This window comes from Lutjanus erythropterus, chromosome 6 (genome assembly GCF_056507025.1).
Source record: "Lutjanus erythropterus isolate fLutEry1 chromosome 6, fLutEry1.hap2, whole genome shotgun sequence".
NCBI lineage: Eukaryota > Metazoa > Chordata > Actinopteri > Lutjaniformes > Lutjanidae > Lutjanus > Lutjanus erythropterus.
Genome location: NC_139322.1, coordinates 1,471,859 through 1,496,988, shown reverse-complemented (window position 1 = coordinate 1,496,988; position 25,130 = coordinate 1,471,859). Strand labels below are relative to the sequence as shown.

General features: G+C 41.2%; 1 protein-coding gene and 14 non-coding genes across 15 annotated transcripts in view; all 15 read right to left on the bottom strand.

Moving 5' to 3' along the window:
• Positions 1–25,130, bottom strand: part of itpr3 (inositol 1,4,5-trisphosphate receptor, type 3) — a 72,701-nt gene that overhangs the window by 27,837 nt on the left and 19,734 nt on the right. The window contains exons 4-26 of the mRNA XM_084720160.1: positions 24,569–24,655; positions 20,422–20,580; positions 19,818–19,916; positions 19,598–19,681; positions 19,214–19,360; positions 18,943–19,038; positions 17,567–17,611; positions 17,252–17,394; positions 16,973–17,072; positions 16,715–16,875; positions 16,133–16,274; positions 15,862–16,026; positions 14,990–15,162; positions 14,767–14,886; positions 13,389–13,470; positions 13,054–13,169; positions 12,676–12,927; positions 8,380–8,524; positions 8,128–8,275; positions 7,374–7,588; positions 7,096–7,216; positions 6,139–6,193; positions 5,608–5,773 (exon numbers count right to left, since the gene is read on the bottom strand). Of these exons, the coding sequence (XP_084576286.1) occupies positions 5,608–5,773; positions 6,139–6,193; positions 7,096–7,216; positions 7,374–7,588; positions 8,128–8,275; positions 8,380–8,524; positions 12,676–12,927; positions 13,054–13,169; positions 13,389–13,470; positions 14,767–14,886; positions 14,990–15,162; positions 15,862–16,026; positions 16,133–16,274; positions 16,715–16,875; positions 16,973–17,072; positions 17,252–17,394; positions 17,567–17,611; positions 18,943–19,038; positions 19,214–19,360; positions 19,598–19,681; positions 19,818–19,916; positions 20,422–20,580; positions 24,569–24,655 (3,021 nt within the window). The remainder of the gene's footprint in view (positions 1–5,607; positions 5,774–6,138; positions 6,194–7,095; positions 7,217–7,373; positions 7,589–8,127; positions 8,276–8,379; positions 8,525–12,675; positions 12,928–13,053; positions 13,170–13,388; positions 13,471–14,766; positions 14,887–14,989; positions 15,163–15,861; positions 16,027–16,132; positions 16,275–16,714; positions 16,876–16,972; positions 17,073–17,251; positions 17,395–17,566; positions 17,612–18,942; positions 19,039–19,213; positions 19,361–19,597; positions 19,682–19,817; positions 19,917–20,421; positions 20,581–24,568; positions 24,656–25,130) is intronic.
• trnak-uuu (transfer RNA lysine (anticodon UUU)) lies at positions 265–337 on the bottom strand. Its single transcript has one exon. It is a non-coding gene; the product is annotated as a tRNA-Lys (tRNA).
• On the bottom strand, positions 830–902 carry trnak-uuu (transfer RNA lysine (anticodon UUU)). The gene has a single exon. It is a non-coding gene; the product is annotated as a tRNA-Lys (tRNA).
• On the bottom strand, positions 1,403–1,475 carry trnak-uuu (transfer RNA lysine (anticodon UUU)). The gene has a single exon. It is a non-coding gene; the product is annotated as a tRNA-Lys (tRNA).
• trnak-uuu (transfer RNA lysine (anticodon UUU)) lies at positions 1,985–2,057 on the bottom strand. The gene has a single exon. It is a non-coding gene; the product is annotated as a tRNA-Lys (tRNA).
• Positions 3,042–3,114, bottom strand: trnak-uuu (transfer RNA lysine (anticodon UUU)). The gene has a single exon. It is a non-coding gene; the product is annotated as a tRNA-Lys (tRNA).
• trnak-uuu (transfer RNA lysine (anticodon UUU)) lies at positions 3,627–3,699 on the bottom strand. The gene has a single exon. It is a non-coding gene; the product is annotated as a tRNA-Lys (tRNA).
• Positions 4,218–4,290, bottom strand: trnak-uuu (transfer RNA lysine (anticodon UUU)). Its single transcript has one exon. It is a non-coding gene; the product is annotated as a tRNA-Lys (tRNA).
• Positions 5,121–5,193, bottom strand: trnak-uuu (transfer RNA lysine (anticodon UUU)). The gene has a single exon. It is a non-coding gene; the product is annotated as a tRNA-Lys (tRNA).
• Positions 9,228–9,300, bottom strand: trnak-uuu (transfer RNA lysine (anticodon UUU)). The gene has a single exon. It is a non-coding gene; the product is annotated as a tRNA-Lys (tRNA).
• On the bottom strand, positions 9,805–9,877 carry trnak-uuu (transfer RNA lysine (anticodon UUU)). The gene has a single exon. It is a non-coding gene; the product is annotated as a tRNA-Lys (tRNA).
• Positions 10,395–10,467, bottom strand: trnak-uuu (transfer RNA lysine (anticodon UUU)). The gene has a single exon. It is a non-coding gene; the product is annotated as a tRNA-Lys (tRNA).
• Positions 10,986–11,058, bottom strand: trnak-uuu (transfer RNA lysine (anticodon UUU)). Its single transcript has one exon. It is a non-coding gene; the product is annotated as a tRNA-Lys (tRNA).
• Positions 11,568–11,640, bottom strand: trnak-uuu (transfer RNA lysine (anticodon UUU)). The gene has a single exon. It is a non-coding gene; the product is annotated as a tRNA-Lys (tRNA).
• On the bottom strand, positions 12,159–12,231 carry trnak-uuu (transfer RNA lysine (anticodon UUU)). The gene has a single exon. It is a non-coding gene; the product is annotated as a tRNA-Lys (tRNA).

Genomic DNA, 25,130 nt, shown 5'->3' with positions numbered 1-25,130 from the left:
TTAACACCTCGTCAGGAGTAGAGGAGTGTCAACCCTGATTTGTATGTAACTTGGGAAAACCAAAACGAATTGTAATCAGATATGTAATCTGGTCAACAAACACAATAATTAGGCAATGTGTGGCCAATTGTGACTGTCCATACAGACTTTATGACATGACACTGAAATCTGCCCAAAGGTAAAGTTAACTATTGGCCACAAGCAGAGTTCCTTGGTGATGATTAGAAGGTCTACAGACATTTCACACCCACATCATAGACTAACAGCCTGAACAGGGACTTGAACCCTGGACCCTCAGATTAAAAGTCTGATGCTCTACCGACTGAGCTATCCAGGCTTCAAGAAACACTCTGTATGAAGAAGAACATTTCCTTCAGTCAAAAGTCATCTAATAGACAACATGAGAATTGCAGAATATATGACAAGGAGTATTGAAGCTGTTTTGGAGGCTTGTGGTGGAACAACATCTCACTAAAACTTAAATCTTGGGTGTCTGGACTTTCCTGCATTTGCAGACTTGTAGACTAACTGAACACATTACCACCACTGTCTGGAGTAGAGGAGGGTCAAACCTAATTTGTATGTAGCCTGGGAAAATCAAAATGGATTGCAATCAGATATGTGATCTGGCCAACAGAGACACAAAAACTAGCCTATATGTGGTGTGTACAATTACACCTAATTGCCAGTTGTGACAGTTTGCATGAAGGCTTCTAGACATCACATGTTACCAGAATCTGCAACAGCTGAGGTCTGTCCAATTCCAAAGTCGAGTTATTGGCCACAATCTCTGCAGACATTTCACACCAGCATCCCATAATAGACTAATCACCTGAACAGGGACTTGAACCCTGGACCCTCAGATTAAAAGTCTGATGCTCTACCGACTGAGCTATCCAGGCTTCAAAATTCACACTCTAGAAAGGAGAAGATTTCCTTCAGTCAAAAGTCATCCAGTAGACCCCTGCAGAATTGGAGAATCTATGCCAAGGAGTGCTGAAGCTGTTTTGGAGCCTTGTGGTGGAACAACATCTTACTAAAACTTAAATCTTGGGTGTCTGGACTTTCCTGCATTTGCAGGCTTGTGAACTGATTGAACACATTAACACTTTGTCTGGAGTGGAGGAGGGTCAACCCTGATTTGCACTTTGCCTGGGAAAACCAAAACGTATTGGAGTCAGATAAGTGATCTGGTGAATAGACTCACAAAAACAAGGCAATATGTGGTGTGAACAATGGTTCCCTAATGCCAATTGTGACAGTTTCAATACAGGACACTGGAATCTGTAACTGCTAAGATCTGTCCAAATCCATTGTTAAGCTATTGGCCATAAGCAGATCTCCTTGGTGATGACTAGAAACTCTACATACATTTCACATCCACATCACACAATAGACCACTCATCTGAACAGGGACTTGAACCCTGGACCCTCAGATTAAAAGTCTGATGCTCTACCGACTGAGCTATCCAGGCTTCAAGAAGAACTTTCTATGGAGGAGAAGATTTTCCTGAGTCCAAATCCATCCAGCAGACTTCAGCAGAATTGGAGAATCTATGCCAAGGAGTGCTGAAGCTGTTTTTGAGGCTTATGGTGGAACAACATCTTACTAAAACTTAAATCTTGGGTGTTTGGACTTTCCTGCATTTGCAGACTTGTAGACTTACTGAACACATTAACACTTCGTCAGGAGTAGAGGAGGGTCAACCCTGATTTGTATGTAACTTGGGAAAACCAAAATGAATTGTAATCAGATATGTAATCTGGTCAACAGACACAAAATTCTGCTATATGTGCCGTGCACAATTGCACCTAAATGCCAGTTTGCATGAAGGCTTCTAGACATCACATGTTGCCAGAATCTACAACAGCTGAGGTCTGTCCAACTCCAACATCATGTTACTGGCCACAACCAGACTTCCTCAAATGCTCAGGATATTGACCTCTGCAGACATTTCACACCAACATCACATAATAAACTACCCGCCTGAACAGGGACTTGAACCCTGGACCCTCAGATTAAAAGTCTGATGCTCTACCGACTGAGCTATCCAGGCTTCAAGAAACACACTGCATGAAGAAGAACATTTCCTTCAGTCAAAAGTCATCTAATAGACAACAGGAGAATTGGAGAATCTATGCCAAGGAGTGCTGAAGCTGTTTTGGAGGCTTGTGGTGGAACAACATTTTACCAAAAGTGTCAGAACTTCCTTGCATTTGGAGACATCTGAGCCTTAATTTACTAAGCAGATTAACATTCCCCCTCCAAATCCCAATTTATCTACTAATACACCATGAACAAGGTGTCTTAGGCACTATCTTGCCAGTCAATATACAACAAATGCATGATCTTTACTTGGCCAGGCAGCCATTGCACAATCTGACAGAGCTCAATATGTTGAGCTCACAGTGTGACACAAAGACCAACACTATTTAGACCAATCATGTCAACTGTGACCACCTGTAATGAATCTGCAAGATCGTTGGCACCACTCACTGTAAGAGGCCATCAGAGAGCACTCTCCACCCCCACCATCAAAACATCAAATTAAATAAATAGCTTTTGTGAGAATGTTGTTAATCCAGTACATTTCTGCATAGTTGGAGATTCTCTGCCACGCAGCACTGAAGTTGTTTTGGAGGCTTGTGGTGGAACAACATCTTACTAAAACTTAAATCTTGGGTGTCTGGACTTTCCTGCATTTGCAGACTTGTAGACTTACTGAACACATTAACACTTTGTCTGGAGTAGAGGAGGGTCAACCCTGATTTGTATGTAGCCTGGGAAAATCAAAATGGATTGCAATCAGATATGTGATCTGGCCAACAGAGACACAAAAATTAGCCTATATGTGGTGTGTACAATTACACCTAATTGCCAGTTTGCACGAAGGCTTCTAGACATCACATGTTGCCAGACTCTGCAACAGCTGAGGTCTGTCCAATTCCAAAGTTGTTACTGGCCACAATCAGACCTCCTCAAATGGTCAGGACATTGACCTCTGCAGACATTTCACACCAACATCACATAATAGACTAACAGCCTGAACAGGGACTTGAACCCTGGACCCTCAGATTAAAAGTCTGATGCTCTACCGACTGAGCTATCCAGGCTTCAAAATTCACACTCTAGAAAGGAGAACATTTCCTTCAGTCAAAAGTCATCCAGTAGACCCCTGCAGAATTGGAGAATCTATGCCAAGGAGTGCTGAAGCTGTTTTTGAGCCTTGTGGTGGAACAACATCTTACTAAAACTTAAATCTTGGGTGTCTGGACATTCCTGCATTTGCAGGCTTGTGAACTGATTGAACACATTAACACTTTGTCTGGAGTGGAGGAGGGTCAACCCTGATTTGCACTTTGCCTGGGAAAACCAAAACGTATTGGAGTCAGATAAGTGATCTGGTGAATAGACTCACAAAAACAAGGCAATATGTGATGTGCACAATGGTTCCCTAATGCCAATTGTGACAGTTTCAATACAGACTTCAAGACATGACACTGAAATCTGCAACTGCTAAGATCTGTCCAAATCCATTGTTAAGCTATTGGCCATCAGCAGATCTCCTTGGTGATGACTAGAAACTCAACAGAGATTTCACATCCACATCACACAATAGACCACTCATCTGAACAGGGACTTGAACCCTGGACCCTCAGATTAAAAGTCTGATACTCTACCAACTGAGCTATCCAGGCTTCAAAAGAACTTTCTATGGAGGAGAAGATTTTCCTGAGTCCAAATCCATCCAGCAGACTTCAGCAGAATTGGAGAATCTACGCCAAGGAGTATTGAAGCTGTTGTCGAGCCTTGTGGTGGAACAACATCTTACTAAAACTTAAATCTTGGGTGTCTGGACATTCCTGCATTTGCAGACTTGTAGACTTACTGAACACATTAACACCTCGTCAGGAGTGGAGGAGGGTCAACCCTGATTTGTATGTAACTTGGAAAAAACCAAAATGAATTGTAATCAGATATGTAATCTGGTCAACAGACACAAAATTCTGCTATATGTGCCGTGCACAATTTCACCTAAACGCCAGTTGTGACAGTTTGCATGAAGGTTTCTAGACATCACATGTTACCAGAAACTGCAACAGCTGAGGTCTGTCCAACTTCAATGTCGTGTTACTGGCCACAACCAGACTTCCTCAAATGCTCAGGATATTGACCTCTGCAGACATTTCACACCAACATCACATAATAAACTACCCGCCTGAACAGGGACTTGAACCCTGGACCCTCAGATTAAAAGTCTGATGCTCTACCGTCTGAGCTATCCAGGCTTCAAGAAACACTCTGTATGAAGAAGAACATTTCCTTCAGTCAAAAGTCATCTAATAGACGACAGGAGAATTGGAGAATCTATGCCAAGGAGTGCTGAAGCTGTTTTGGAGGCTTGTGGTGGAACAATATCTTACTAAAACTTAAATCTTCAGTGTCTGGACACTCCTGCATTTGCAGACCTGTGGACTTATTGAACACATTACCACGTCTTACTGAAGTGGAGGTTCGAACCTGATTTGTATGTAGCCTGGGTAAACCAACACAGATTGGAATGAGATATGTGATCTGGTCTACAGAAACACAAAAATGATACTATATGTGGTGTGTACCATAGCAAATCACCCAAATCACAGTTGTGAAAGTTTCCATGAAGACAGAATTAATTTAAGACATGTCACAATGTGCACGACCACAAGAAACGAGGGTCACAGACAGTCACACTCACAGGTGTGAAATAAGGGGAGGGTGTAAATAAAGCTTTGGGACGCTCCTGTTCCTCTGATGGAACCAGAAACATTCATCATGATGAATATTCTACTTAAATAAATATTAAAACAATATCCGTATACACAGCATTGACAAAGATGAGGCACACTCATTACAATCATGGCTTCTTTGGACACATCTCTGTTTTGTTTTGTCTTTATAACCCACTAACACTTCAGACCGACAGTCACTGTGGTGGAGTCTGCATGCCGACAGAGTGAGACAGACTGGAACTGGACCTTGGATTCAGCCTTTGAACTTGAGATCAGTTTGAACATTGTTTCCAATCTATATATGTGGTTATAACATGTGTCAAACAACACAGATTGCACAATAAATGAATCGCCTGAACAGGGACTTGAACCCTGGACCCTCAGATTAAAAGTCTGATGCTCTACCGACTGAGCTATCCAGGCTCTATGACACATTACATAGCTCACAAGGCTGACAAAACACAGTTAAACAACACTAACAACTGGGAGTATTATTAATTAATTCCTTGGTCAATCGGTAGTGAATAATTAGAGAGTGAAATGATTTTGATTAGCTTATTTGCTCAGTGAACACTGATGAGTCAGTGACCTCAGGCTCTACATGATCATGATGTCAACTGAAACTCACCAAAAACTTTACATTTGGAGTTTGAAGTTTGAGCAGTTGTCTGACAATCTGCACAACTCTGCCTTTAAAGGAAGCAGTTTGATCAAAATCGACCAGCAGTCTGTGTTATAGTCACACCTTCTTCACTGTATGACACGTCTGTGACACGTTTCTGTGGAAGTACAGTGGTAATACTTTCATTTAGTGTGTGCGTGTGTGTGTGTTTGCACCTGTTTGAAGGTGTGCAGCACTTCCTGTCTCTGGCTGAAGTGTCTGAAGAGCAGCTGCAGGGCTCCAGACACCAGAGGAGGGTAGTCGTGCATGGTGAGGTGGATGAGCACCCGCAGGAACATACGACCACCTTCATCATCCACCTCGAGGATACTGTTCCCCTTCCTGCATACACACACACACACACACACACACACACACACACACACACACACACACACACACACACACACACACACACACACACACACGCACACACACACACACACAGAGTATATCAATTATTAGAGACTCTTCTGAATCTGATGTTGGTATATTGGCCGATATTCTTTATAACTGTGATCAGTCAATAATATCTGTCTGATAATAACGGTCATGTTTCGTATATATATGTGAAGCTCTAACAGTTATTTAAAGATAACATTGTAATGATAGTGATATGTGTGTTCATGAATAAATAAATAAATAAATAAATAATAAATATATACATTAGATGTCTCTATACATGCATCATGTACAGATTTACATACCCGACTCCAAACATGGCCTCTGCCTGCTCTCCAATGTGCTGCAGGTTGATGGTGGCTGAGGAGGGACAAACACACAGAGTTTAATTAACAACAGGACTGAATTTGCGAAGAGAGAGATTGTTCACGTGCACACGCAGGTTTCTTTGCCAGCAAAAACAGGAGGCACATTTATATCATTTTAAAATGTTTATGTGAACAAACATTAAATTAAAACGTGGAAAACGTGGCTTTAACGCCTCCTGTAGGAGTTATCACTCTAAAATGAAAGTTTTCCAGGTTCTACCTGTCGTTTCCATGGTGACTGGGACGTCTGGAAGCATTGGGAGAAGTAACAACACACACCTTTACCAAACTCTACAGGATGTGTTGAAGTAGTTCATACACATGCATGTATGTTTTTTAAAATACCAGATGGTGATTATATTATGAAAAAAAACTGTAAAAACTTTCATTTTCCTTTGTGTAATCAGATAAAAGTCTTGTTGAGATTAAAATGACTTGAGACTTAACCAAGAGGGCAGAATAAAAATATCAATAAATAAATAAAGTGACATAACTAAAACAACTGTTACAGAAATGAATAAATATATGAAAGTATCCAGTTAAGATACATCAGGTATGACTTTCCATAATCTAAAATAAACACAATAAACTTAAAAGCAAATAATGTCACAAATTACATCAGATAATTAAAAATAAGAATGATATTTTCACAGTACTCTGCATGTATAAATTAACACATGGAACTGTACAATCTTACAAACAATGTGAGGATATGTGGAAAAGTGGGAAGAATAATTGAATTTAGCAGCAATTTATTACTTTTTATGTTTGCATTTTAAGTTAAAAGTATAAAGTTAACAGTGAAAGAGAGTTTCCATCTGTGTGTGTGTGTGTGTGTGTGTGTGTGTGTGTGTGTGTGTGTGTGTGTGTGTGTGTGTGTGTGTGTGTGTTTACCTGCATGCTCCATGTTAGTGGTGGCGTCAGCGTCAGCCATCGGATAAACGTCCACAAACTCCTTCTTAAACACAGACAGCAGGAAGGAGAGGCGGTAGTCGAGACGAACGTTCAGGATGAACTGATGAAGAGCAGAGTTTGGATGAGTAAGAGCTGCAGAAAACTTTCAGGCAGGTTGACTCTGTGGCAGAGCTGTTACAGTGAACTGGATCAGAATGAAGGTGTACCTAATAAAGTGGCCACTGCGTGTATATATTCCATATAACTCACTGAGTTACCTGTAATATCTCCAGTATCTTCAGCTTGGTGTCCATCACCGTCAGGTCCATCTTGTCAAGACTATCTTTACTGGCTCTCTGTCCGTCAAGCACAAGTCCCGCCCCCAGCCCCGCCCCTCTGGCTCCTGGACCTCCAAATATGGACTGCTTCCTGTTGAGAACCATGGTGGACATCATCTGACCCATCCCATGTATGGAGCGCTTCACGTTCTTCCCTGCAGACGACGTGAGGAGGACAAAGTGATGGAAAAAAACAGAAATCATATAAAAACATTCAATACTCGACTCAACGACTCAAATTCTTAAGTTTTTAAAAAGTTTTATTAAACCACAAATCTTTTGTTGCAATAATGATCTTTTATTCTTTTGATTAACTTAAATCTTTAAGTTTCAAAAACCCCCAAAAAGTGTATTTTAAAAAGTCATTTAGTAAATTCACTGAAGTGAAAATGAATGATTATTACAATTTTAATGTCTTCAATTAAAACCATTTAATTTTCAGGCACCAAAATAATGACACATCAGGTTCACCGCTCACTGTGACCACCAGAAAATGATTAAATTACTGCTCATTAAACCTTTACTGAAAACAAGTTGGCTGTACACAGTTAGATACATTCAAGTGCAAAGTACAAATTATCTGTCATTTCTTGGGGCATTAAAAACAAAACAAATGCTTGACATTGATCAGTATTGTGTAATAAGAGGATGGTATTTGTTAGTTTAGGTAAAAAGTAAGCAGATTAGAAAGTACCTGATCCATCATCATGGAATAAGAGCCCACCACCGTATCCAGGATTGGGTCTACAGTCGATGATGCCTAGCAGGGTTCTGGTGAGTCTGAGCAGCTCGAAGAAACTGTAGAAACCAAAGTAAATCAAATGTCTGGCCAAACTCACCACCTGGAGAAAGACCAGAAAAAGGACGTGATCACGGGAGAAAAGAGGAACACTGAAGGATGAAGAAGGTAAACTGAGAGTAGCTGAGCAGTTGGTTAGGGACAGACCTCGTATGTTAGTTTGTTTTTCTCCTCGTTGTGGAACGGCAGCTCGTCATTCAGGACGTTGTTGAGATACTCCTCCATGAAAGCCATCGTGTTGGAGAAACGGTTCTTCTTATTGTCTCTGCTGTCGTCCATGTTGGAGTCATAACTGAGGATGAAACACATTAAAAGACATTAACTAAAACACTGAAAGCAAAGGAACATCAGCTGGTGACCACGTGAACACTGACAGAGTTGATCAAGGAAATATGATCTGATTGAACTGCCTGTGATTGGAGGAAAACATCCCAGTAAAATACAAATTCTAAAAACCTAATGTTACACATAGCAGACATTCAACAACAACATACAATAAGAAGATCAGACTGATAAGAAGAGTATTAACTTCACTACACAATCAACTGAACAGACTTGAACTCTGGACCCTCAGATTAAAAACCTGATGCTCTACCAACAGACCTACCCAGGCTTCAAGAAGGCTATCCTCTGAAGCTGATTGCCAAATATAAATGTATATAAATATTCAGACTTCCCTGCCCTTGTGGGTATGTGCACATACTGAACAAATAACCACCTCCTAAAGAGAATGAGGGTAAACCCTGACTTGAGTGTGTATTGGGAAAAACAGACAGATGGCAATAACGTGTGATCTGGCCAAGAGAGATGCATGAATGTGGTTATATGTGGTAGAAACGAAAATGCCAAAATGATGATAGTGGGCATACAGACTAGTGGATGTTACAAGATGCCAGAGGGTCTTTTCTGCTACAGGTCATAAGCAAACTCACCGCAGAACTGAAAGGTGATGATAACAAGCTCTAAAGATATTTAACACCTTATAATAGACAACTCGCCTGAACAGGGACTTGAACCCTGGACCCTCAGATTAAAAGTCTGATGCTCTACCGACTGAGCTATCCAGGCTTCAAGAAGAACATCGTAGGGAGGACAACATTTCCTTGAGACCAAATCCATCCAGCAGACTTCAGTAGAAATGGAGAATCTACGCCAAGGAGAGCTGAAGCTGTTTTTCAGCCTTGTACTAAAAGTTAAATCTTGGGTGTCTGGACTTTCCTGCATTTGCAGACTTGTAGACTTACTGAACACATTAACACCTCTGTCTGGAGTGGAGAAGGGTCAAACCTAATTTGTATGTAGCCTGGGAAAACCACAACGGATTGCACTCAGATATGTGATCTGGTCAACAAAGATACAAAATTCTGCTATATGTGCCGTGCATGATAGTACCCTATTGAGAAGTGTGAAAGCTTCTATAAAGGCCTCTGGATATCACATTTTGTCAGAATTTGCAACAGCTGAGGTCTGTCCAATTCCAAAGTCGAGTTATAGACCACATGCAGAGTTCCTTTCATGGTGACAACAGCAAGCTCTACAGACATTTCACACCAACATATACAATAGACTACCCATCTGAACAGGGACTTGAACCCTGGACCCTCAGATTAAAAGTCTGATGCTCTACCGACTGAGCTATCCAGGCTTCAAGAAACACTCTGTATGAAGAACATTTCCTTCAGTCAAAAGTCATCTAATAGACAACAGGAGAATTGGAAAATCTATGCCAAGGAGTGCTGAAGCTGTTGTGGAGCCTTGTGGTGGAACAACATCTTACTAAAACTTAAATCTTGGGTGTCTGGACTTTCCTGCATTTGCAGACTTGTGGACTGATTGAACACATTACCACCACTGTCTGGAGTGGAGGAGGGTCAACCCTGATTTGTATGTAGCCTGGGAAAATCAAAATGGATTGCAATCAGATATGTGATCTGGCCAACAGAGACACAAAAACTAGCCTATATGTGGTGTGTACAATTACACCTAAATGCCAGTTGTGACAGTTTGCACGAAGGCTTCTAGACATCTCATGTTGCCAGAATCTGCAACAGCTGAGGTCTGTCCAATTCCAAAGTTGTTACCGGCCACAACCAGACCTCCTCAAATGCTCAGGATATTGACCTCTGCAGACATTTCACACCAACATCACATAATAGACTACCCACCTGAACAGGGACTTGAACCCTGGACCCTCAGATTAAAAGTCTGATGCTCTACCGACTGAGCTATCCAGGCTTCAAAATTCACACTCTAGAAAGGAGAAGATTTCCTTCAGTCAAAAGCCATCCAGTAGACCCCTGCAGAATTGGAGAATCTACGCCAAGGAGTGCTGAAGCTGTTTTTGAGTCTTGTGGTGGAACAATATCTTACTAAAACTTAAATCTTGGGTGTCTGGACTTTCCTGCATTTGCAGACTTGTGGACTGATTGAACACATTAACAACTCGTCTGGAGTGGAGGAGGGTCAACCCTGATTTGTATGTAACTTGGGAAAACCAAAACGAATTGTAATCAGATATGTAATCTGGTCAACAGACACAAAATTCTGCTATATGTGCTGTGCACAATTGCACCTAAATGCCAGTTGTGACAGTTTGCATGAAGGCTTCTAGACATCACATGTTACCAGAATCTACAACAGCTGAGGTCTGTCCAACTCCAACATCGTGTTACTGTCCACAACCAGATCTCCTCAAATGCTCAGGATATTGACCTCTGCAGACATTTCACACCAACATCACATAATAGACTACCCACCTGAACAGGGACTTGAACCCTGGACCCTCAGATTAAAAGTCTGATGCTCTACCGACTGAGCTATCCAGGCTTCAAGAAACACTCTGTATGAAGAACATTTCCTTCAGTCAAAAGTCATCTAATAGACAACAGGAGAATTGGAGAATCTATGCCAAGGAGTGCTGAAGCTGTTTTGGAGGCTTGTGGTGGAACAAGATCTTACTAAAACTTAAATCTTGGGTGTCTGGACTTTCCTGCATTTGCAGACTTGTGGACTGATTGAACACATTAACACTTTGTCTGGAGTAGAGGAGGGTCAACCCTGATTTGCACTTTGCCTGGGAAAACCAAAACGTATTGGAGTCAGATAAGTGATCTGGTGAATAGACTCATAAAAACAAGGCAATATGTGGTGTGCACGATGGTACCCTAATGCCAGTTGTGACAGTTTCAATACAGACTTCAAAACACGACACTGGAATCTGCAACTGCTAAGATCTGTCCAAATCCATTGTTAAGCTATTGGCCATAAGCAGATCTCCTTGGTGATGACTAGAAGCTCAACAGAGATTTCACATCCACATCACACAATAGACCACTCATCTGAACAGGGACTTGAACCCTGGACTCTCAGATTAAAAGTCTGATGCTCTACCGACTGAGCTATCCAGACTTCAAGAAGACCTTTCTATGGAGGAGAAGATTTTCCTGAGTCCAAATCCATCCAGCAGACTTCAGCAGAATTGGAGAATCTACGCCAAGGAGTATTGAAGCTGTTGTGGAGCCTTGTGGTGGAACGACATCTTACTAAAACTTAAATCTTGGGTGTTTGGACATTCCTGCATTTGCAGACTTGTAGACTTACTGAACACATTAACACTTCGTCAGGAGTGGAGGAGGGTCAACCCTGATTTGTATGTAACTTGGGAAAACCAAAACGAATTGTAATCAGATATGTAATCTGGTCAACAGACACAAAATTCTGCTATATGTGCCGTGCACAATTGCACCTAAATGCCAGTTGTGACAGTTTGCATGAAGGCTTCTAGACATCACATGTTGCCAGAATCTGCAACAGCTGAGGTCTGTCCAACTCCAACATCATGTTACTGGCCACAATCAGATCTCCTCAAATGCTCAGGATATTGACCTCTGCAGACATTTCACACCAAGATCACATAATAGACTACCCGCCTGAACAGGGACTTGAACCCTGGACCCTCAGATTAAAAGTCTGATGCTCTACCGACTGAGCTATCCAGGCTTCAAGAAACACTTTGCATGAAGAAGAACATTTCCTTCAGTCAAAAGTCATCTAATAGACAACAGGAGAATTGGAGAATCTATGCCAAGGAGTGCTGAAGCTGTTTTGGAGCCTTGTGGTGGAACAACATCCTACCAAAAGTGTCAGAACTTCCTTGCATTTGCAGACATCTGAGCTACTAAGGATTAAGAACGCCCATCTTACTTGACATACTAATACGCCACGACATACATGGATAGTTCACTGTCTTGGCAGTCAGTAAAAAAGATATGTCTGATCTTCAACCAGGCAGTTACCACACGATCTGACATGGCTCAACATGTTTATCACAGTTTGCCTAAAAGCGAGAAAAAACGGTCAATCAGGAGTGGAATCACACTTCAAATGACCTGACACTTCCCATTATTGCCATAACACACTGCTGCTTAATTAAAATCTACTAACTCTTTGATGGTGATGGACGTGGGGATCTCCGTCCAGAGGCGGGCGAACTTGACAGGCGTCACAAGCTCCTGTGGGTCTCGGTCCACGTGGGCGTGGAGCATGAGGCGACAGAAGGAGGCTCGGAGGTCAAAGGGCAGCGTCTCGTCCATCATGCACAGGAAGATGAGCTCCACGTCCAACTGCTTGGAGATCTCGTCAATGGCCAGATACTGACGGTCCAGACACATTCGGGCAAAGAGCTTCAGCTGGTACCTGAGGGTGTCCACAGAGACAGATATTAGCTTAGCCTTCACACAGTGCCATTCTGGGCCTAATTTACAAGATAACATGGGGACTTTCATGAATTTTTCTGCGGATGACCCCTCTGTATGTGCATACCTGTAGTAGGTGAGGACATTCTCATCATGAGCGTTCCCTTGTCTTGCCTCCTGAGCCAGCTGTCTGATGCTCTTCTCCTGTCTCTCATTGGTCTTGTCTGTCCACACCAGCCACACCTGCAGGAAGAGGCAAGAATAAAATCAAACTAATTAGACAGAGCTTCATTTGTTAAAGCTGGAAGCATGATTTTGGTGGTGATGTGCAGTGGACCCCAAAACAAACAGCCAGTGCTTATTCTGGTGCTGATGGGAATCCTAATACAGTAAACAAACACAACTGGAGGTAAAAAAATAAATAAATAAAGAAAGAAAATAAACCAAAATGGAGGCTTCTACCTCATCATCATCTCCATAGTCATCCATCCCAATGTATTCTCCCTGAACACCACCAGGGGGCGCCTCTCTGGGGACACGACGTCTAGATGAAGCAAAACAGAAATCAATATGTTGACATCAAAAACAAAACATCATTTAGAGAATTGTAGGCTTCTTGTATTCATCGCTCTGCTAGTTACTTTGCAGTAGGAAATTGCACTACAAAATAAAAGCATTGCTTTAGAAATTCAACAAAGCACAGCTAACTCAGATTAGACCGGACTGATTAATGTCTGGTGGGGTGAGTTTCATTGCACCGGTCAGTGATTTTAATCCTCTCTGGAGTGCATACTGTTAAGTGTTTTTAGTCAGTTAAGCTTGTAATGTGACTTTTTAGGCTTTATTTGTTCATATTTTGGAAAACTGACATCACTAAGATAGAATATCGTCGCTGTTTTTTTTTTTCATAAATCAATGTTACTGGTCACCCTTTTACAAATACTTGACTGCTGAAAAATATCTGAAAAATATATAAAAAAATAGCTACTAAAAACTACTTAAAACACTTTTTTTTTTTAATTTCCTGAAAGGTTTTGGACAGTGACAGTTTGTAATCGCACCAGAAAGATTCCAAGAAGATACCAACATTTTGGGTTAATAAAGTGCTTCTATCACCGCAAAACAATGAGAAAATCAGTAAAAGAGATAATTCTATGCATTGTTTTTTGGGGGGAAAATCTTGCATATTTTTCCTTTAAAAGTGAGTCAAATGAACTTTTATCACTTCCTGTTTGCAGTGCACTCATGGAGGTAGAGACGGCTGTCAGTGGATTACTCTGATACTGAAGAAACCTCAAAAATGTGACGATTCTTAAACAAGTTCTGAAGCTTTTTTTTCTGATCTCTAAGTGTTTTTTCGGACGTTGATTTATGATCGTCTGATATGCACATGGAACATTTATTGCATGTCTGTCCATCCGGGGAGAAGAATCCTCCTCCTGTGTGGCTCTTCCTGACGTTTCCTGTTATTGTTTTTTTGGGGGGAAATTATTCTTACATGAATCGAGGGGATAATAACAGGTGTTCAGATTGTAAAGTCCACTGAGACAAATTGTGACTTTGAGCTATGAATCAAAATTTACTTGATTTTATGTTAATTCTGAATAAAGATATGCCCAGGAAGTATTAGTCACACTGAATGTTTAATGTCAGTGTTAAGAGTTATGACTCAGAGAGGGAGTGCAAATTTTGACTCATATTCATTTCTCACCACATCTCTGCGTCCCTTTCAACTCTCCCACGCCACCCCTCCCACCAATGAGGAGGCTTGTGTCTTTGATTAAAATGCCGACCAGAACCATGAGTTAAAGGTCAAAGGTCCCCCCCTCTCCCTCCTCACTCTGTCTTGATGAGGATGTCCTGGTTTTTGGGGTCCAGCACACATTTACAGATGAGCTCCTGAGTGACAGGAATTGCCACGTTGTTGGACACACAAAGGTCTGACAGGTAGTCCAGAAACCTGCACACACACACACACACACACACAAACACGATATTAGAGTAACAAACTAACAACATACTGACCCCCCCCCCCCCCCCCCCCCCCCGCCCCCCATGCGAACCTGGGCTCTCGGTTCTTGCGGACCAGGCTCACGAAGGTCTCCACCTCAGTCTTGGTGATGTGTTTCTCCAGCAGTTTGCGGTTGTTGTGCAGCAGAGCGGTGATGGTGTCTTCAGCCAGGATGTCATAACCGATCTGACTCTGCATCACACCGAACTGCTTCGCTATGTGCTCCTGGAGGAGAGAGGGGGAGAACGAGTGAACAGAGGAATCATTCACTTTTTGTTTTTCATCTCCCTTTCTGGCAGACAACACTGGAGACATACCATTCAGCTTGTGAAAACAGTTGTACAAAGTCTTTATGGCTCTGAAGCAAGCAAAAAAAAAAATCCCTGATATTCAGAGTTATCTTGGCTCGGGCCTTAGACTTAAAGATCTGAACATTTGGGTGGAGTTGCATCACATGAAAGCATCCTAAAAGTGACATTTGATTTTACTTTTGACATTCATCACTCAACAGTTTAAAAAGAAAAGTGTAAGAATTAAAATCCAAAGTGGTTGTGTATTTATATCTGCTTAGCTAGGTGCTAAAGTTCTTGAGTATTATTGCACATCTAATAAGCAGCTGTTGAGTTGCATCACAGGAAATGCATCATTCAGCCATTTTAGACTTTGTCAGGACTTTGTTCATACTGCTGATATGATCAGTAGATGATAAGATCATCAGTATAAAGTGGTTCAAGTCACCGGATAAGTTGTCATGAAGCTTATTTACATCTGTAGAAAAAGGAAGTGGTCCTAGAATAGGAACCTGCGGTGCACCGTTTGATATGAGGAAGAACGAGCTGAAGGAACATATTGAGTTACAGTTCACAGTTAGTTGATGAGGGGGTTCATCATCACCCTCCTTTTCTTCATCGTCCTCCTCCTCACCTGGTTCTTGCGGTAGTCCTCCTGGGAGTGTCTCAGGACTCTGTAGCAGAGTCTGAACATGTACTGGTACGGAGAGTTCTTCTGGTCCGCCAGCTCCTCCAGACGCAGCAGAGGACCCTCTCCTCCACCCCGGTCCTTAAAGGGAGCCTTCAGGATGCCAAAGATCTGAACGCACAAGGCATCAGTTAATTTATGATCATTAATGTTTCTGTTGAACATATCCTGCTTCCTAATGTGTGTTTTTTTTTAAATCGTAATCTTTGGATCAGACCTGTTTGAGGATGTTCTGTTCTCTCATCAGTTTCTGTCTCTCTCGGTTTGCTTTGGTCATGACGACGTCGAGGACCGGCTGACCGCTGTTGATGACGTCAGCCACAAAGAAAACCACGTCCTCCAGCAGCTTGATGGCAAACCTGACCAACAAAACACGGTGAAAATCGACTCTTTACTACAAAAATATTTGTCAGCTAATATTATCCACCCAATAATGGCCTTTAACAGTGATATCAGTGTTCCTGTAAATGTTGTCCAATATTTTATTTTATTTTATTTTTTTACAGAACACGATGCATAATGCAAATCCAGTTGGGTCAGGTTCTATTAAGATTTCAGTACAGATCACAAAATAATAGTTTCCTTACTTTTTCATTTAACATTTTCAATTTCCAGAGAAAATACAAAGAAAATCAATCATGAGCAGCTGGACGACAAGTTAGTGTCATATTTTAATCTGTCTGGTTCTTCACATCACACACAGGTACAGCAGAAAACACACACACACACACACACACACACACACACACACACACACACACACACACACACACACACACACACACACAGAGCGTCATACCTGCGGTCGTTCTGGCTGATGAAGCCCTGACTGAACTGGTCCACCACGGTGCTCAACATGGCGCTGGCATCATTGGCAAAGTCCAGATCTCTGATCTCCATCACAGGGACAGAGACGATGGCGAACGCCTCCTTATCCTCTTTAGTGGGACACGTTCCTAACTGCAGGACGACTTACATTAATACACACTCACTGACAACTCACAAACAAACAAAGGCAGTTCACAGCATGTGAAGTTTATTTGAGCTCCAGACTGACCATGAGTCTGATGGGTCTCTCCTCGTCTATGTCGATGGGGACGTTGGTGCTCTGGATCCAGGTGTTGGTGCACAGATGTCTCAGACGGACGTACGAGTTTCTGCAAAGACAAATCGTTCAGTCAAGTATGTGAACAACTACATTCATGATGCAGCTGGTTGTCTACATGAACATGTGATCAATAATCAGGAATCAGTGGGATATAATCAGCGTCATCCTCCGTGGTCTTTTAATGTGAAACATCAACAGGAAGTAAAAGAAGCTGCCATGTCTTCCTACCGTGGTACGAATGAGTCGGTCTTCTGCAGCGTGGTCGGGTCGAGCTCAAACAGCGAGGCGATGTCGTTCCCATGAGCCACTGCCACCAACTTGTATTTGATCCTCTCGCCGTGGGAGCGCTTGTTGCTACGACTACCGTCCATCTGCAGAGAGGTCAGAGGTCAGAGGTCAGAGGTCAGGCTGAGGCGAGGAAGTCATTCAAATAACTGCTGCTGCGTGCTGATATTTAAGTCAGCAGTTAAAGTTTGTGATCATGTCACTTCCAGCTCAGCTGACGCTCAGACGCCTGCAGCCCATCAGAAATCAGAAACTCACCGAGGACGACGGCTCGGCGTTGTCTCCTTTATATCCCGGGTTCTCCTGCAACAACAACAACGACAACAATGACAACAACAACAACAACGACAACAACAACAACAACAACAACAACGACAACAACAACAGTTCAAATAAACAAAAACTGTCTTAGATTCTTCAAGAATACAAATAAGTGCAGTAAACATTAAAGGAAACTAGAATTTTTACTTTTTTTAGTCAAATAAGAACAAAACTACCTTCACAGTCATTCAGTAACAACAATTAATCCAAAGAATATCAATTTGCTTTTATATTGATAATTAATTAACCTTTTGAGGGTTAAGTTAAGGTTAAATTTACTGCATCCAGCTTCTCAAACGTGAATATTTTTTTTTTTTTCTCACATGACTGTAGACAGAATATCTTTGATACACATCAGTCAAATACATAACCTGACAAATAAGTTACAAAGTTAGTTATTTCATATAGAAATGAGATAAGATAATCATTTATTAGTCCCACAACAGCAACATGTTCAGTCTTACAACAGCAAAGTGTTTCGCAAAAATATAAAGACGCATCAATAGAAAGTTAAAAATAAAACATAAAAATAAAAACGAGAGGAAATACATTTTAAAAATATATGAAAACATGGCTTACATATTATATTCAATTTCTGCCAAATTCTGCCAATTAATGATTTAAATCAATTCAGTGACAGCAGTCAAATGTAAAGATTAGCTGCTCTTCACTCTTTTATATCATTTTTGGATTGTTGTTTGGGAATTTATGATTTTAATATTTTCTGATGTTTTATAAATGATTAATCAAACTGAAAAAAATAATTGATAATGGAAATAACTGACATGTAACTCTATTTATTTCTCATTAAAAGGAATTTAAAAGTATAAAAAATAGAAAAATAGAAACAATATAAACTGGGGAAATATCAAACTGCATCATTTCAACGAGCAGTTCGATCTGAACATCAACACATCACACAGACAGGTCATGGATTTTTCTTGGTTTTTTTGGGAAGGTGGTCGTTAGATATGATATATCGACTGTTACTGAGCATAATTATAATTTTCAGCTCTACATCCTTTAGAAAATCACTAATCATGTCATAAAGTTTTCATGACAAAACTATAAATTGATCTTTTCAAATAATAAGAGCAGAATTTCCTCCACAGATATTCTGTTTAAATTAGGATCCGTGTTTTGGGGCAAATAATTTTGATTCAGTTGATTTAATTAAAGAAGAAAGTTTGAGTCCACAGGAATGATATTTGGTGAATAAAGCTCATGTTTGAATTTAGAAACTAATCAGAAGTTCCCTTCATTCATTCATTCATTCATTCATCAGTACTTCCACCCAGCGTTGCCATGGTTACCTCAGCAGCCAGGTAGTTGCCGGTGGCCAGGTGTTTGAATCGGTAGAGGCTGTTCCAGTGTCCCGCCCCCCCACGACACGGGTCATGATGGACAACCTGACGGACGAATCAGCACACAGAGAGAGAGTTTACTACAACTTCAGCTTCAGAGGAAACTGTGTGTGTGTGGGTGTGTGTGCGTGTGTGTGTGTGTGTGTGTGTGTGTGTGTGTGTGTGTGTGTGTAGGTGTGTGTGCGTGTGTGTGTGTGTGTGTGTGTGTGTGCGTGCGTACCTCGACCTCCCACAGGGCGTTGGAGCTGGTCGCTGAGGTCGCTGACTGTCTCAGCGTGGTTCGGAGGAAGACGTGCAGTTTGCTCTTGTACTCGTCACAGGTCAGAAACTTTTCCTGCTCAGCGTGAAACAAACGCACCACATCACCCTGAGAGACAGAAAGACCAAGAGGAAGTGTTAAAGGACGAGTCCAGGCGTAATATTACATTTTGAATTAATTCACATGTGAACTTTTGGATGAATTCAGTAACCATGGCGATGTGTTTTGCTCATACTGGAGTATCAGTGTTTTAGACTGTGGTGTGGCTCCTTCTACTGAAGTAAAAGGTTTGAATGTGTCTTCCACCCCTGTAGTATAAATACTGCAGTATTTTCTGTCACTCACTCCTTTGAGGACCTCCTCTCTGTGGTCACTGAACATCATGAACAGGTTGATCTTCCAGCTGGTGTTGCAGTTCACAGAGTTCACCTGCAGAGGGAGACAGAGGAGGACTGATCAGCGCTCATCCTCATCAGTATCAGGACTGTGTGTGTGTGTGTGTGTGTGTGTGTGTGTGTGTGTGTGTGTGTGTGTGTGTGTGTGTGTGTGTGTGTGTGTGTGTGACCTCTTTGCAGCCTGGATGGTCGGTCAGTTCGTAGTTGGAGGCGTGAAGCGGTTGACCTGCGTTCACCGGATTCAGGATCACTTTGTCTCCCACCACCACCTGCAACAGGAAACACACATTAAATACTGAATATTAATATTATTATTATTATTAATACTGCTGCTGCACATTGTTCCAAGCAAAGGCAATAGTGGAAAAATAAGGGAATATAAAGGGATACAAATAAATTAAATAAAAATATATACAAATTTAAATTTTCCACTTATTCTTTTACTGATTTTTTTTTTTAATTCTTTTTTAAAAGTTAACAAAAATAACTGAACTCATGAAGATGAAGACCGTGAGTTGCAGCTGAAAGCTCCATAAGTAATACAAAGAGGTTGCTGAATATTTTCTTAATATTATTATTGTAATAATGGAAAGTTATTTGGAGATATGAAAATGATATGATATGAAAAAAGCTTTAAATATCTCTGTGCACAGCTGTAATGTCCCCAAACTCATAACGTTTCATCCTGAACATGAGCAGAGTAACTGTCCTGTGAACCTGTCCTGCAGTGTGAGACACCCTGCGTGCAGGTGTGTAGTATGACGTGATATTTACGTTGTCTCCGTTGGCGCGGAGCTTCCAGAACGGCTGGATGAAGAGCCAGGAGCCTTCGTTCCCCGTCCCGTCCAGAGTGACCCGCATGGCGTTCTTCTCCAGCAGAGCCGGCAGACGCTTGTTCACCGTCAGGTATTTATTACTCTTCATGTGGAGCAGCTGGACACACAGAATATGATCATATGATTTATTCTTGTTCAGACTCAAAGAGCGACTGTTTCTACGAACATGTGCTGTGTGAATCACAGCCTGATAGATCTTCTTCCTCTGTGCCACTGAGCTGCATTGTTGTCCAGAAACTATTAAAAACATGAGTGAGTCTCACTGTTGGATTGACTGACATGTTCCTTCATCACCATGAACACACACTCACACACACACACACACACACACACACACACACACACACACACACACACTGTCCTGCTCCCACAAATACTCACTAGAGCACCAAATATTGATTAAAATAGCACTATTTCCTTCTTTTTGTTTGTTTAAAAAAACTCCTGTGAGCAGCTGAAATGAATGCATCAAGTGTTTCTCAAGTGTCAACATATGAAAACAGGTTTTTCTTGCTGTTATAATCCCTCATGTTTATATGGGTCATTAAGGGATCCTTTCCTAATTCTCTTGAAATCTAAGTTACGTGTCTTGTTTTGTGTACAAATGTTTTCAAACCTTTATTTCCTGAGGGCAAATTGTTCACTTTACAGATGCTCCTTTCAGAAGAGAAAAACATATCCCATCGTGCAATTAGGAGGAAGAAATATTAAAACTATAACAAGGTGTATAAAATATGTACAGTCTACTAAATATACACGGAGAAAAAAACTACAATAACAGATAATAAAAAAGAATATATACAGTACAGGTGTGTGCTTTGTTTACCCAAACACTAATATACAGTTATTATACCTTTATACTGTAAGAGAATAGAAACAGAGATATAGAATAAGAAATATAAGAATTATGTAGACAATGTGCATTGTGATATAAAAATCTAGATTTATATATCACTATAAACAGAAATGCCATATGACAGTAGAGTTATTGCAGAAGTTGAATTATTGTACAGAGTAATTGCATTGTTAAGTTATTACACAGGATTATGCAGTCAGTCAGCAGTTCACTGCAGTATAAATATGGAATAATTTAAGGAGTTATAGTTGAATGATGGGAGAAAAAGGAAAAGGAAAGAAAAAAGATGCAGCGCAGCAGGGATTTACATTTCCATGACAACAGGGCCACTCGCTTGAAGCTGTGTCTTTAACTGAAGACGAGCTTAGGTTGAGTTGAGTGGCTACAAAACGGCAAATTAACATTTCTTTGTGCATACATTTTTCAAAATAAAAGTCCCCCGTTATTTTGTTATTTCAGTGCTTTTATTGGAAAGCAGTTAAATCAGGAAATGTTGGGTTTCCATCAGCAGGAACTTAACAGCTGGAAGCAAATAAAACAGATACCTGAAAGAACAGACAGCAACGCAGGAGAGAAACTAAACTTCACACCACAGAGATTCAGTTAGAAGTTACAGAAGTAGTGAATCAGTCAGCGAGACGTCACTGCCGCTCGCTTGGAGGCGGATCAGGCGCACTTTGGCCCCACTCCAGAGAGGCTCCATCTCAGGCCTGACTCAGTGCTTTGAAATTGATAACAGAAATGCAAATCAGTGCAGCATAGTTTGAGTCAGGGCAGCCATGGAAAAGCCCCAGTTAAAGGACCGCCTACTAAACTGACGTCCTGTAAGTCCTCACGACACAGCTGTCTGATTTACATTCGGTTCACTGTGATGCAAATGATGTGTCTGGGTTCTCTGACCTGCAGACATCAGCAGTGAATGTTTGTGAGCACATTGTCTGTTTCAGCTCATGTCAACATTTAACCAGTAGACTACTTTAAAAAAAAATCACACAGTTTCGAAAGTTGTTAATGAGGTGCATTAATCTAAATTTGGCATTAAATTCACCACATCGAGTTCATCTACCTGTCAACATTTAGAAGCTGTCTGAACAAAATGTTTCCACTCGACTCGACAGTAAATGTCAGATTTTACAAATACAGTAAACAGTAACCAGTACAGGATACTTCTTTGTTGCCCATCGAGGAGAAACTTTATAAACTTTGTGAAACGTTGTCTGTGACAAATTCTTCATCACTTGTAAATTCAGCAAACCTCCTACATGAAGTTGTTTCTTTCTTTGTGGAAAAAAAACATTGTGTCTGTTTGTCCCGGTGTGTTGGCTGCTACTGTTGGGCCGCAGGTTAAACTGGAGACTTGTGATTGGATCACCCAGGATACATTTTAATACCAGGTGTAAACAGACCCATGTGCACTTTATTTGTCTGTTTGTCTGTGTTTTATTTTGCATCATTTTGCGCCACTTTCCCAAAATCAAAACTGATTTAAACCTTATTTAAATAACACAGAAAAGATGATTTGTTGGTGTATCCATCAGTGGACAAGATATCAATAAGACGGATGTAACAAGATGAAGAAGACATAAGAAGACAAAAAAAAACATAAGAAGACTGATGGCAATAAATGAAGAGTCATTGGGTTTTGGACTTTGGACAAAGGAAGACATATGAAAAAAAATGTCAGATCAATCAATAATAAAAATATTAAATTGTTAGTTGGAGCATTTTGGCTGTCAGCTTCATCCTCCTCACACAGAACGTGTTCAAACATGTGAAAGGTGCAGCTCACGTATTGTTTGTACTGTAGTTAAGTGGAGTGTTACACATCCATGAAACCTTCTCCACACCTTCAACACACACACACACACACACACACACACACACACACACACACACACACACACACACAGACACACACACACACACACACACACACACACACACACACACACACACACACACACACACACCTTTCTCGTACAGGAATTGTTATCTTCACAATCTGACACAGTTTCACTCAGCAGCCGCCACACCCAGACTGTCCCTGTGTGTGTGTGTGTGTGTGTGTGTGTGTGTGTGTTGTGATGACAGATTTTCAGCTCTGAAGGTCAATATTGACTCTAACAGATAGCAACACATCGATACACAGAGCAGTGAGACAGGATGTGTGTGTGTGTGTGTGTGTGTGTGTGTGTGTGTGTGTGTGCGTGCGTGTGTGGGTGTGCGTGCATGTGTGTGTGTGTGTGGGGGGGTGTGCGCGTGCATGCGCGTGTGTGTGTGTTTGTGTGTGTGTGTGTGTGTGTGTCAGACAGGTACAGTAGTAAATGATCACACAGACAAAGTCAAAAGGACACATGTTGCTGTGGTGAGGAGGGGACGGCTGTGAGTCACCTGGTTGTCATAGCAGCAGCAGCAGGTGTCACTCGATCGATTTGTACCGATGACAGCCAGGTGAGTGTTGAACAGTCATATCATCCAACGATGTATCTAAGTACATTTAAGGGCTTTTCACACTGCAGAAAGCAGTTAGCTGCAGGCTAAGTGAGTTAGCCACAATCCTGGAACCCCGACTTTAGCCTACGGCTAGCTAACCCTGCTCCAGAGGTAGCCATGCTGTGTCTCACTGTGGTCATTTTGTGTCTCTTTGTATTCATAATGCATTGTTTAATGGTCATTTTTTGCTTCTATTTGTGAATGTTTTGCATATAATTGCTGTTATTTTGTGTTTGTTTGTGGCTGTTTTGAATCCCTGTGTGGTTGATATGAATCTCTTTATACTAATTTTGTGTCCTATCTTGTCCAATCTTGTGGTTGTTTTGTGTCTTTTTGTGGTCATTATGTGTCTATTTGTAGACTTTTTAGTCTTCATTGTAATTTTGTGTTTCTTTCTAGTTGTTTTATGTCTGTTTGTGTCTCTGTTGGTAATGTTACATCTCTTTGTGTCTTTCTGCAGTCCTTTAGTCATTTTGACTCTTTTTATAGTTGTCTTGTGTCTCATTATGCTCATTCTGTGTCAGTCTGTCGTCAACTTGTCTCTCTTTCTTGTTATTCCATTGACTTTATGACAAAAAACAGTCACAACAAAGAGAAGCTCTGGACCGGTGTCCCCCGACCCCTCAGGAAGTGGGACTGGACAACAACAACGAGACATCACTTTCTCTCCTGATCAGATCAGACGTGTCAGACATGTTTGTATCTCTGCAGAACAAGATGAACTGAAGTCACTGACCTGTATGACAGTCCCATATTTGACAACGTCTCCATGGACTTTCTTGTTTTCCGTCTCGTTCTGCTTCTGCTCCAGGTTGGACGCATGCTGCAGACACACACACACACACACACACAATTAATTGTATTTAGTTGTAACATGCAGTGACATCTGTTGTGAGTCCTGTCTTCACTCTACAATACAACCAGACAATAAACCTGAGCAGCACATGAACATTGTCTCTGTTGTTTGCTTGTTGATGATGTTTTTTCATGTTTATAGATTTTTGTTTTATTTCAGATATACTAAACATACTGATGTATTTTTTATTATTTTCCTCAGCCCGACCTCATTAAACTTCTGTAACAACCTACACGAGTTTCATGTTTTACCTGGAAGATTCATGTCATCGTCTCCACACAGTCAGAGAAATAAAAAGTGAGCGTCCTGCTCATGAGAGCGTCGGTGCGGCTCTGCACTGAGTTTTGTAGTTGAGTAATTTTGAGACAAGACTCAAAATAAAGTGCAGTAATTAGATGAGAGTCGATTTGAATCAGCAACATTTATGTGGAAGCCCCAAATC